Genomic DNA, 13651 nt, shown 5'->3' on the forward strand with positions numbered 1-13651 from the left:
AAACGCACTTTAGCACTTGAAATTTGGACAGGTGATAAATTTTTGCATGATCTTTCGATCTACCTTTGTAAAGTTTGAAAAAGTTTGTGCAAGTCCTATGTTAAAACGCAAAATCTGCGATTTCGGCTGACCTGTCAATCAAAATGGCCGCCATTTTGTAAGTAAGGCCAACTTTTTTTTTGGCAACTTTGCATTAAAATGTTCCTAAGGATGTCCCCTTTAAGAAAAATGTTGTCCCGGAGGATCGGCGGGGGGGTGCAATTACTCCTATTGTCATATGCCGGACTAGTACCTACATCATACAAGTATGCACTTTTCGGATTTTGAATTATCTACCCTTATCGACGAATAATTTATTTATCATCTTATACAACTTTAATGTTCTAATCCAAGTATGCATCCAATTTTTAATTAGATAGGTACACGAGAGTCGACGACGGTCCGCGCAATCAACTCATTAGTACACATGATATACATACAAACAAGTGAATCGCTGTAATTTTGAAAAAATTGCAACTCATATCACATTCCTATTATCTGAAAGATTATTTCATTCTGGGAAGATGCTTCAAAAAACATATCTAACGCACATAGTTTTAAAATAATTATTATGTATTCAAATCGTAAATAAATTTTCTACCAATAATTACAAGATATAAATTTCACGAAAACGATTAAATTATTTTTTTCCTTCGTATCGTTCATTGTTGGGATTTTTTTGGTTTGCATGATTATCTAAATCAGCTTTATCTCCCGTTCCGTGATACCCGGTTTCGCGTCCTGATCCCGTTTTTTCGTGATTCGGATTGCATTGGTTTGCTTTATTGTCTTGGGCTTCTTTATCCATTTTTAATCTGTGGACAGGAATAAGTAGTACTTTTAAGTATGTATTTCTAAGATCTTCGTTGAAACCAGAATCAAAGTAAAAATAATGCCTGATTGAACAACACGAATGAAATAATTTTCCTGCACAATGAACTTTAATTTACAAAAAAAAATCAAAGTGAAGTTTGTGTACATGTGTTTGGGACACTTGGAAATGAATTTTTGTTCAGAAAAAGTTTTTCTCCAATTCATTATATTTTTTGAAAGAAGTTATGGAATTCAGAATTTTTTTCACTTGAATGGTTATGGTTTTTTTTAAATCATCAAACTTATAATAATTGGTTATTGGTTTATTTCGTTTTTGGTTACAATACCTATTAGTTTTTTTCATTTTTTCCTCGCCATTTTTTCAATGTAAAGCGCTGTAATTTTCAGGATTTTTTCCTTCTTTTCAAAAATAATTGAAATTTAATTTTTAAAAAAATCAAAATGAATTAATTTGTATAAAAATGTTTTAAAAAATTATAACATCTCTGTTTCAAATTTCAGATCAGCGTTCAATTATTTAAATTTTTGAAATGAAAAAGTGAAGGGAAAAAATAGAAAATAGACAAAAAATTGCATGAAAAAATAATTGAAAAAAATTGAACAAAAATTAAAGTAGGTACCTAAATTATTATTGGTTTTTGGTTAATCCGAAAAACAACATTTTTCCAGAGATATGAGTATGGTTCATAAAAAAAATCATTTTTGGTTTATTGGTTTTTGGTTACAAATTTTTGTAAAATTCTTGATTATTCACGTAACCTAATTTAGTGTAAAAAGTAAGTCTGAAGGTAGAAAATGTAAAATTGGATGCAATTTTTGATAAGTATTTGGAATGATGACTGCGCAGACAAAGTAGAAATACCTATGCACTCAGTAAATTTCTAAGAGATGTTCTAGTAAACATTTGAAATGAACTGTTATCCAATTTCTAATATTAAATGAACAGTTTGAGACACTTTAAACTGATCTTTCATACGAAATTTTTGAGGTGACCGATATTAACCTAACCCTGGCGTATTATCGGTCACTTTCCAAGAATTCATAAATAAAAAACGATTGATTCAAAATCAAACTAGACAGCTAAGCAAAGCTTAGCTGCAAAGTGTGCGTAGCTAGCTGCCTTTTCTACAGCTATAACCGTTATTACATCTAGGTAGTGCATAAGTGAATCAACCATGTCACAGTGATGAGAATTTTTGAAACTCTCACTGCTTCAAAATAATAATTGTTTTTCAGTGTTTTCATATTTTCCAAATTACAATAGGTATTTCATAATAATTTATAAGCTTGTATTGCTTCTAAATTAAGAAATTTCTAGTTGTTTTTCATAGTTTGCATTGTTTTAAAATTTACAAAATTTCAAATCGATTTCCCGAATTCCCCATCGCTACAATTTCATAAAGTTTTCAATAAATTTTCAGAATTTTTCATTGCTGCTGAGTTAGGAAATTTGCAATCAATTTTTAGAATTCACATTGCCTCTAAATAGTCAAATTTTGAATAATTTTTCAGAATTCTTATTGTCTTTAAATTAAAAAATTTCAAATTCAATTTTCAAGTTCATATTGTCGACAAATTGTAAAACGTTTACTCAATTTTTGGAATTCACATTGCCTCCAATTTTTCAGAATTCTCATCTTCTTCATAAATATTACAATACTTATTTCATATAATTTTCAAGTTCACATTATCTGCAACTTACAGAACTTTTAATCAATTTTTGGAATTCTCAGCGTCTCTGAATACAAATTTTCATATTATTTTTTTTAGAATTTCCATTGTCTTCAAATTTATAAATTTTCAAACCAATTTTCAGAACTTGCTTTTTATTCTAAATTAAGAATTAAATCTTATAAAATACCTATGTTAAGAATTTGCATTGCCTATTACACGAAAAAAATATGGGTAATTTTTACAAAAAAATTTAACTAAATACTCACAATTAAGTACCAGATCCCATTCAATAATTTTTACTGTAATCGTATAGTAAAACTTATCATTTTAATAAATTTTGCTATAGGTACCAATAGTAAAAATCATTTTGTTTTAATAATTTTTACTAAATCATGATAATAAAAATTACATGTTTCAATTGTACAAAAATTAGTTTAATTTCTCATTTTGAAGTAATTTTTAAATTATAAGTAAAAAGTTAAAAATTATTCATGTCAAGTAATTCTTACTTTATACTTATGGTTATAGGTAGACAAAAAATTAATGAAATGAATTTTTAGTTAGCAAATGATATCATAATTCATAACTCAGTTTCAGCATTATTTTTGCCCCATTACCATGTACTACATAGTAACTCCAAATCATTTACCTATCCAATTTTCCTACGAAAAATCCGTCACCTACCTACTTACCTCACGGGGATTCGAACCTGGGTCCCTAAATTTCCTATTCCTACCTACATGCCCTAACCACTCAGCCACCACTTTGCTACGAGGGTTAAGGCATTAAAATAATATATTTGTTTGGTAAACGCCCCACCAAACCACGCCCACTTGGAATTTACAGCTAACAGACTGGGGGTGTAACAGGGTACAATGAAACACAGCTGGTGATGGAATAGACTGGGGGTATAGCAGGGTACAATGAGCGGCAGGTGTTCTACAAGTCCCCTTTTCCCTTTTTTAGGATTTAATGCATTAAAATAATGAACTAAAATTGCAATTACTCAGCAATTACCCATCCGAATTGAATGAAAATTAATCTATTCCCTCCGCCTTAATGATTCTCAAATGGTGTCCAATAGGTACAAAAAACGGTTGGGTAGCTTAAGAGAACATTCAGTTCCAATAAAATTTCATTTCTCAAAGCGAAACCAATAGTGTGCTACGCACACTAAAAACACACTAATCGATAGCAGATGGTTCAACTTACCTTAATTCATAATTTCAACCCGCCAAGTCACCCCCATTGTGAAGACACATTGAAAAAACCTCCAAAACTCAAGCAATATTACTCCAAACTAAGTTTTTTTTTTTTTTTTTCAAATAAGTTTTTTGAGTTGAAATAAACAAAATTATGAAAATGATGCGATGCTAGCAACTAGTGATGATGTAACTTTGATACATGAAACAAAAAATTCTTAATTTTTGTGAATTTTTTTCAGAAATTTTGAGCACTTGAATGAAGCTATTTTTCTTTAAAATATATAATGGATTATAATAAAATTAGATACGGTGCCTGTCTCCTTTCCAGTATAAAAAATGAAGTCTCGATAATCACTCGAGGCATTTTGTTAACTCGATTCAAAAATAAAATTTGAAAAAAAAATTTGAAATTAATCATCACAAAAATATAATAAAATTAGGTGGCAGAATTTCAGGAGAAAAAAAATGAAGAATGAATGAACTACCTACCTAATTATCTAGGCTAACTAATATGAGATTTTACCAAAATAGACCTTAGATTTTCATTAAATCGGTATACAATTTTCGAAACAAAGATAAACCCGCAATAAATAAGTAGATAGGTATATGCAATGTACTTACTAATACGATCAGATCGAGTAAAATTTTCTTCAGTTAATAACGAATTAAAAATGCGCAAATAATGCAATTAGTTACAACTGACTGAAGCGACAGAAACGAAATATGAATCGTCGAAAGTTCTCAAATCAATTTATACTATTTTGAAAAATGCTCTCCAACTTATCTATCACTTTTCGCCATTTCAATTTCTGCTTTGCACACGTTCGCGTCCGCCAATGATAAAATTATTTCCGAAATTTACGTCTTATCATTACTTTATCATCTATGTTATTAATTATTAGTTATATTATGTATATATATTGCTTCCTTCGAGAATTTTTAATGGCGAGTTTTATCTGTCGATATTTTTTGCTATGCATCATGCGATTGTAATGTAAAGGAAATGCAAAAATTATCGTACTTCCTACAATTGGTAGGAAACTGCTTGATACCTACTAAGATAGGTAGTTTTGCTTCGGAGGTGCCCCTGAAAATAAGATAACTATGGGTCTTCAAAGAAGAGGAATTCTCGAAAAAAATGTGGTTTTTTCGCTCTATCTCCTATCCAACCTGTTTTGGAAAAAATTATCAAGTTTAAAAAATCGAAAAAAATTGCCAAAAACTTATAAAATTTTTTCAAATTTGTGAAAATTGGCATTAATAATATAAAAATTAGCTCGACTGCGTTCCAACATATTCCCTCTGGCCTAGTTTTGGCTTAATTAATGCGAAATATTCGAGCAAAAAAAAACTTTAAAATACGAATTATAGCCCAAAAATAAGTGATTTGCGAATTTTCAACTGCTCAGTATAACACTAAAAGTGGTCTTGGATTTTAATGAAAATAGCCTAGGTCGACATAGGATCTCAAATACCGTCTCTTGGAACTGAACCCTTTTTCCAAAAACAGGTTGAGCATAACGACAGGAGCGAAAAAACCATGATTTTTTCCTTCGAAAATTCCACCTCTTCAAGGACCTATTTTTCTACTCCAGAGACACCTTTGAAGCTAGATTATTTTTCTGAGTGACTTTGATATAGTTAAATCATGCATACCTGGTATATAGTTAGAACAAGTGATAATGACCTGCTTACCTATTTAGATTTTTCCTCACATTCTCTAAGGGAAGAATGAGAGTAGTTTTTGCCTGGACTAGCTCAGTAAGAGACATTAAACAGTCATGCAGTCTACTATAGTCAATTATTATGTAATGAAGAAAGAACTTATTCCAACATTCAAGACAAATTACAAACATTTTATTGAAATGTAATTTACATAGGAAAACATATTATCCTTTTACAAACATAAATGGTTGCCTAAGGACTGTTTCAAGGCAGAGTATAAATATTTTCACATCATGGTACAATATCGTAACAATAATAGGTATACATCGTAGCTAAATCTAACTAAAGATACCCAGCTCCAGTGAGTACATGATTAATAGTCCAAAGAAACACGATATAACAATGTTTTAACTCCATTTGAATAAATAAATAAATTAATTAAATTGATTGAAACCACAACCCCCATATTTGTAGATTAAATCATCACCACTAATTAATCGCTACATTTAAATGAATTAGTCCAAGTAAGTTACTTCGAACCTACTTACCAAAACTGTACACTTTTTCCATCTCTTCTGATGCCTTTCCAATACCAAAGGCTTCGATAGAACTTAACTAAAAGAGGCACTAGTAAACACTTTGCATGATTCGCATATGACCAGCACCATAGTGAATCACCAAAAAGGAACAAATTATTAATCATTGGATCCATGATCACTGAATTTACATTAGTATTAATCACATGCAAAGGTGATGTAAATCGAAGGGTGTAGGTCGCGCACTTCATTATCATAGATTACGAATTCTACACTTAAGGTGAGAAATTCTATGATAAGAAGAATTAATCGCGACCGGCGACTGTACGTATTTTTCACGACGAGGAACCGCAATTGTGCACTATTCGAAGCCAAGTCTTGTCATTGGCGCTAAAATCCCAGTATATGGGTAATTCTCAGAAAAAGGTAAAATTCGTGTACATGGCAAATTTCTCAACGGTTTTAGCATGAATTTTTTTTTTTTTTTTGGTTCATTCAAGAATGACCCCGCACACATTTCACACATGGTATTGAGGTTTTTAGACCCTCCTTTCATTGGTGTACATTTGATTTTATACCCCAAATGTCCTTCGACTTGGCTGTCACACATCATGTTTTTGAAAATGAATGTTATAAAGTGTTATGAACTTCATTTTTTTTTGGAAAAATTGACACATTCTCATTATCATAGAACATGAAGGTCTCTTATTGTGCAAATTGCAATTGCAATAAGTCTATAGGAAGCTCACAATTCACATTTGAAAACTGTCACACACTTTTTGCGCAAATTTTCGAGCAATTTTCAATTATTTTTGGTAGCTTCCCAATCCAACATTTTTTTCTGGTGAGTGGCTGCACTGCAGGGATGCGGAGCGGAATGAATTTCGTTCCGGGTTCAGGGTTCAGCTCCGACATAAAAAATAATTCTGTTCCGGTTTCCTGTATCGTTCCGCTCCGATTAAAAATATCGTTCCGTTCCGGTTTAGCGTTCCGTTCCGCTCCGATTTTTCTTTTTTGTTTTAGAGAAGGTTGCATTCAAAGTACATCAGAATTTTCATGTTCTGAGCAAAAATTGAAGTTGAAAATGTTGAAATACCCGAAATTTTAAAAAAATGGTTGAATTAGGCGCGTTTTAATGAAATTTAAAGTCCACCTCACTGCTCACATGAGAAATTTGAATTTTGATCGCTGAAAATTGCAGCTTTGTTCCAAAAGTACATTGTATAAATGGTCTTTTTCATGTCATTTACCATGTCTTTTCACAATTTTCTAGTTTATTGAGGTAAAATTTCAGCAAAAACACCTTTTCTTCACACTATAATCTTGAAAATCGTTCATTAAAGGTCAAAAAATTTTGTTAGGTCGGAGCTTTAAAAACCCAAATTTTTATTCCGGTTCGGTTCCGGTTTCGCTCCTGCATATTTTTTGAAAGTTGCTCCAGGTTCCGTTCCGCTCCGCCAAAATTCTCCCAAAAGTTAGAGGTTTAGCGTTCCGGTTCGTTCCGGTTCAGTTCCGCTCCGCATCCCTGTGCACTGGTTCACTGTTCTCATAGAAATGTTACCCCGCACCGTTCTTTTTAAAAACTACATTACAGCTCGTTCTGATCGTACTTATCTGTGAAGTTTTGATATTTCGCAAAATCTGTGTCCTTCGGCTTGCCTTTTTATTTACCCTGATGAACCCGCCAAAACCAATAATTGAGCACGGGAAGTTATTCTACATGATAAGTACACATTTATTACGTGTTAAAAATCGAATAATGTCCAGTAGGTAAGGCTAGAAACGAAAAAACGTTGAGATTGTCCTTCGGCTTGTCCAGCGCCCATTTGTCCGTCGACTTGGCCAAATTTCAGACAGCTGTACTTTTATCGCGCTAGTCGGCATATTACACGATAATACAAGCAAAATTTTACATTTTCTCCCTCCCCACACTTCACCTCTACCCCTACCCTTTAAAGTATACCTACACGTTTCCATAACCTATCGGTTTAAGGGGTAAATAAAATAGGCATCTCCTTAAGTGGTGCTTAACATCTGCACCCCTTAAGCAGTGCGGGCCATATACACTATGTCAACTTTCAACTTACAAATTAATGTCTCCGCTGAATTAGATCAAATTCCTCAAACTTTTTTTTTTTTTTTTTTTCGTGATCCATCCTAATGTAATGCTTATTCAAACTCGTTATCACAAATCCCAATAGGCTAATCTTATTAAAAACATGTATAAAATTCGATTTCAAAAATGTGAAACTGAATTACCTACCTATAAAAATTGAAAGTGAAAACATTCGTTCCATTAAAAAATCTGCGTTAAATAGGTAATCTTCTACACGTGAACTATCATGGGATTATAATATGCCTACTTCATATAAAAATTGGAATGCAGCTGCGTGGGAGCCATCAAATAATTCTCAGAGTTAACTAAAACGATTAAAACTACTCGTATAGTATCCCTAATATCGCAACTCTTCCAGTATACAAGAAAAAAATTATCATTAATAATCTCGTTAAAAATTTACATGTTTAACAATGATTCTCTCTTCGAACGAGTTAATATTCTTACACTCAAATATGTTTTCAGATCCGAAAGGCGGAACAAAATGGAAATCACAGTTGGAAAAATCCACCGATAAAGACCACCAGAGGAAAGAAAGACAGAATACACCGAATCGGCATTGCTCGTGTTCAAATCTAACATGCAACTGTTGTAGAGATTTTTCACTGCCTGTTGTTCCAGTTAAAGGACCTGGTTCGTTAACGTAATTAAATCTTATATTGTATTTAAGCTATATAATCCGATATTATTCGTATCTAACAAATTCACTCAGATTGGTGAGCATCCGATGCCTAAAAATATTTCAAGTGCCTATCTGCAAGATGCAAGATAGCTGGCTACCTACTTACGTTTCCAGTACAGTTTTTGATCGAGCAATCAAATTATAAATCGTTCATTTCGACTTTCGAAAAACATTGAAAATTAAATCAAGTACCTATAAAATATATGTACACAAAGTAAAGGTATCTAGGATAGGCTGTCCTATTACTATTCTATTTTATGTGACGATAACGAATACTTATCTAAGATACGTGATAATGTCATCATTGTCGTTAGGTATTCTGTTTGCTTCCATCGGAAGGTACGAGAGCCAATTATGCGTATTGTTTTTGATGTTCACTTTCACTGGCAACAGCTGTGGTGATGCATTCTTCACGTGTGTTTATTTATGTACCAATATACCTCTACCTTGGTACTTGAGTATCAACACAATTCGCTATCACAGTTTAATGATTTGATATGATTAAAAAATAAAAAATATCTTATCCGCGACAGAAAATTTATGCATATGGGTTCTTGGACCTGGATACATTAAAATTTATACACCGTGGCCACTTCCATAAAAATTTCATATACCTACACAACGGTTTATTTTTTTTTTTAATAGTAAGTAGGTAAACCGAACATAAAAACTGTACTGGTAGAAATTAATACGTTGGTAGGTCATTTAACATCTTAATATTTCATTCAAGTACCTACATTTTTGGACAAAAAATTTACTCTCGAATTCATACTACATAAATACCTACAGGTACAGGTCCATCTAATGCATGAGAACACTGGACAAAAAACATTAACCCAGAATTTTAAAAGGTTGTCTCTATCTCAAGTACATACCTACCTATTGAACGTCTTCAATGATGCGTAAAAATTAAAACATGTAAAATAATTATTTCAACAATTATTATTGTTTAATGAATCGTCTTGAATTGTTGAGAAAATGTAAAAATTTCGAGTAAGGTATCGTTTGAATTAAAAAACATCAGCAGCAAAAAAAAAACTGTCAATGAGAAAATGAATTGCGGTGCAATACTAGGTATCTATACTGTCTTGTATAGAGTACCTACCTAACTGTTTTCGTTATTAGTCTAATGACAGTTACGACAAAAATCTAGTAATCATTTGCTATGGCGATTCGAACATTCGATGTGATTCATTGAACGAGATTCCGTTACACTTTGTATGTCAAACTCAAATACGTACCTCTCCTACCTTATCTTCTCTGAAAAATAAATCAATCTGCAGAAACACGATATTTATTGGCAGGAAGAGATATCTACGATGAACCTCACGAGAAAATAAGGCTTTATTAGGTTCATTAAAATATCTATAGCTGACTTTGTTTCTAAAAGAATATCTTAAATAGGAACTAATTTAAATCAATATTTTGTGAAAGTATTTTACTTACATCTTATTTTCAATATTTTAGGATGTGCTACCCTGAAGTACGTCCAAGGCGACTCGATGCTGGTCACTATGAGCTTTGGAGATAGAGTTCTACGAAATGTTACGATTTCAGGTAAGACAAATTTTCTATAAGTTGAATTTGGCTGGAATAGGGGCTATAAAGCGAAAAAACAATAATTTTCTCGAAAATGCCTCTTTTCGAGCACCCCCTTTTCTTCTTCGGAGATAACTCCAGTAAATTTGATAAAATAAGTTTTTCAATGGTCAAAGCATTTGTAGATATGTTTTTTTTTCAAATTGAATATTGCATTTTTTGAAGGGCTTACGAAGTCGAAAACTTACAAAAAGCGTATTTTAAAATGGTTTTATATTCACGAAAAATTCTGAAAAAATTACTCACCCATCAGTGGTAGAAAATACAGAATTAAATGTACAAATGACTTCTTGACCTTTTTTCAAATGTTGGAATCCTTTCCTCAATAATTTGGATTTTTCAAAATGAATTTTGAGGTCAAAAAAATCTGAAACAATTTAGGGTCAATACCCGCAAACATCTTCATCCCACGAGACGGTTTTCTATAGATTTGAAGGTGGAGATAAGAAGGCAATTTACTGAATTAGTGTTGCTTTATTCTCCTTCATTTGGCACCTCACATATTTTAATTAAAGCCCCAGACAATCACAAAACTTTTTTTGTGGGGGGGAGGAGGGATTCATATTCATATCCATATCATGAAAGTGTTATTCTACGTCCATTGAATCGAACATTTCAAAAAAAAAACAGCTATATAGAGCAATCCAATTTTGAAATTGCACCCTCACTCCAATTTCATATAAAAATGAATTGTGGTAGAATTATTCAAAATTAAGACCGTGAGATCCTTCAAAATTGGTTGAAATTTTACAAGACACTCAAATGTTTCAACGAAAACGTTTTAAAAGCATTTTTGGAGAACTTTGAGCCCAAAAAATTGAGTCATGGATTATAATTTTTGGGATTTTTGAAAAAGTGTCAATTAGACCTATCAAAATTGGTTAAAATTTCGTGAGGAATTCAAATATAGGTACCTGATGAAATTTGAAGAATTTTTGGCCCAAAATCGGGTCATCATTTTCTGGATTTTTCAAAAAGATGTGTGCAACCGATCGTAATAGATTAGAACGCAAGAAAATCAAATATTGCAATAAAAAATTTTTAGAGCTTGAAATTGTGCTAAGATTTTCAAATTTATTGAAAAATTATGTCATGCAACCAACCTTTGATTGAAACTTTTCAAAAGCATTTTCGAAGAGTAAAAAGCCCAAATTTGATCCCTGATTTTCAGGATTTTTGAAAAGTGCCTTATTACGACCTATTGAAATGGGTTAAAACTTTGCGAGAAAGTCAAACATTTCGACGATTTTCTTAAAAATTAATTTTGAGCCTAAATAAAGGGTATGATTTTTGGGATTTTTAAATTGAAGTTTTATGCGATCTGACCTATCAAAATGGGCTAAAATAATTATGCAAAAAAATTCAAATATTTCCAACGAAAATGTTCCTGAAAATTTTTCAAGTATTTTGAGTCCAAAATCGGGTCACGATTTTCGGAGATGTTTCAAAAAGGTATGATGCGAATTTTAAGCCTAAATTGGATCATGATTCTCGGGAGTTTTGATGAAGTATTGTATTAGTATTGATGTGATCTGGCTTATCAAAGATGGATTGAAATTTTGAGAAAAATCCGAATATTTCGACGAAAATATTTTTTGAATATCTTTTAATAATTGTTGTTAGCTGGAAATTGGGTGACGATTTTCGAATTCTTTTTTAAAAAATATTCTGCGATCTATCAAAATGGGTTAAAATTTTGAAAGAAAATCAAAACTTTGTGTTGAAAGTTTTCTTGAGCCTTTTTGAAGAATAAGTAAACCCAAATTTGGGCCACGATTCTCAGAATTTTCGAAAAAATGCCACATGACTCATCAAAAATCAAAATATGTTTTGAAACTTATCGAGAAAGGCAAATAAGTATTTCGACGAAATTGAAGGATTTCAAGTCCAAATTTGGAATTTTATAAAAATGGTATCATGTCATGTATTTTTATCAAAATAGGTGAAAATTTGCAACAATTTCAAATAGGTATTTTAATAAAAATGTTTCTTTAGCATTTTAGAAGAATTCTCAGCTTAAAATTGGATTGAAAAATGTGTCATGCAATTGATCAAAATGGGTTGAAATTTCAACAGAAAATCAAAAATTTCTGCTGTAAAGTTTTTTGAACATTTTTGGAGAATTTCCAGCCCAAAATTGAGTCATGAATCATGAATTTTGGAAGTTTTGACGGAGTGTCATGCAATATGTTAAAATTGATTAAAATTTCGAAAATATTTCAAAAATTTCAATAACAATGTTTCTTTTGAAATTTCAACAGATATCAAAAATTTCTGCTGATAAGTTTTTTGAGCATTCTTTGGAGAATTTCGAGTACAAAATTGGGTCATGAATCATAAATTTTGGAATTTTGGGCAGACGTGTCACGCAATCCATTGATTTAAATTTCGCAAATATTTCAAATGTTTCAACAACAATGTCTATTTTCAACCATTTTTTTTTCAAATTTTGAACCCAAAATTTGGTAATGGTTTTTAGGATACATAAAAAAAGGTGTCACTTGGAGCAAAAAATCAAAAATTTTCATGAAAACTATTTTTGAGTACTTTTTTAAAAATACCTAGTACTCAAAAATATTTTTGTTGCTTTATCAATTTGAATTTCTCGCGAAATTTAAATTCATTTTGACACGACACGTGACACTTTTTTCAATAATCCTCAAAATTGTGGGCCATGTTTGAGCCTAAAATTCTTCAAAAATTCCTAAGAAACATTTCTGTCTGGATATTTGGATTTTTTTGCATAAACCATTTTGATTAGTCACATGATTCTCTTACAAAAATCTCAAAAATCATGTTCCTATAGTTTGGGTTTATCAAAAGTGCTCAAAAAATGTTTCATAGAAATTATTGATTTTCTGCAGAAAGTTCAACCCATTTTGAAAGGTACGAGTATCTTATTCTTTAAAATCCTGAAAATAATGGTAGATATAATTTTGAGAACCTACGAAATCCTTGAAAGTGCTCAAAAAATGTTGTGATTGAAATATGTATTTGAATTTCTTGCAAAATTTTAACCCATTTTAATACCTAAGTCGTATATGACCCTTTTTCATAAATCTCAAAAATCATGAGTCAATTTTGAGCCTAAAATTCTTCTAAAATTGTAAAAAAAAAAACATTTTTGTCGAAATATTTGAATTTTATGTGAAAATTTAACCAATTTTGACGGCTATAATGGCTAAATTTTACTCAAAATTGGAGGAAAGGGAACTTTACATTTTTCTGCACCCCAATGTGCCGATCATTTTTGGCCATTTTTGATTCATTGAACGTGGAACGAACTCATTACTCTGTAAAA

General features: G+C 31.4%; 1 protein-coding gene across 1 annotated transcript in view; it reads left to right on the forward strand.

The window, feature by feature from the left end:
• LOC135832991 (dentin sialophosphoprotein-like) overlaps nt 1-13651 on the forward strand; it is a 53218-nt gene that overhangs the window by 37175 nt on the left and 2392 nt on the right. The window contains exons 3-4 of the mRNA XM_065346568.1: nt 8535-8702; nt 10219-10308. Coding sequence (XP_065202640.1) covers nt 8535-8702; nt 10219-10308 — 258 coding nt within the window. The remainder of the gene's footprint in view (nt 1-8534; nt 8703-10218; nt 10309-13651) is intronic.

Source organism: Planococcus citri, chromosome 1 (genome assembly GCF_950023065.1).
Source record: "Planococcus citri chromosome 1, ihPlaCitr1.1, whole genome shotgun sequence".
Classification (NCBI taxonomy): domain Eukaryota; kingdom Metazoa; phylum Arthropoda; class Insecta; order Hemiptera; family Pseudococcidae; genus Planococcus; species Planococcus citri.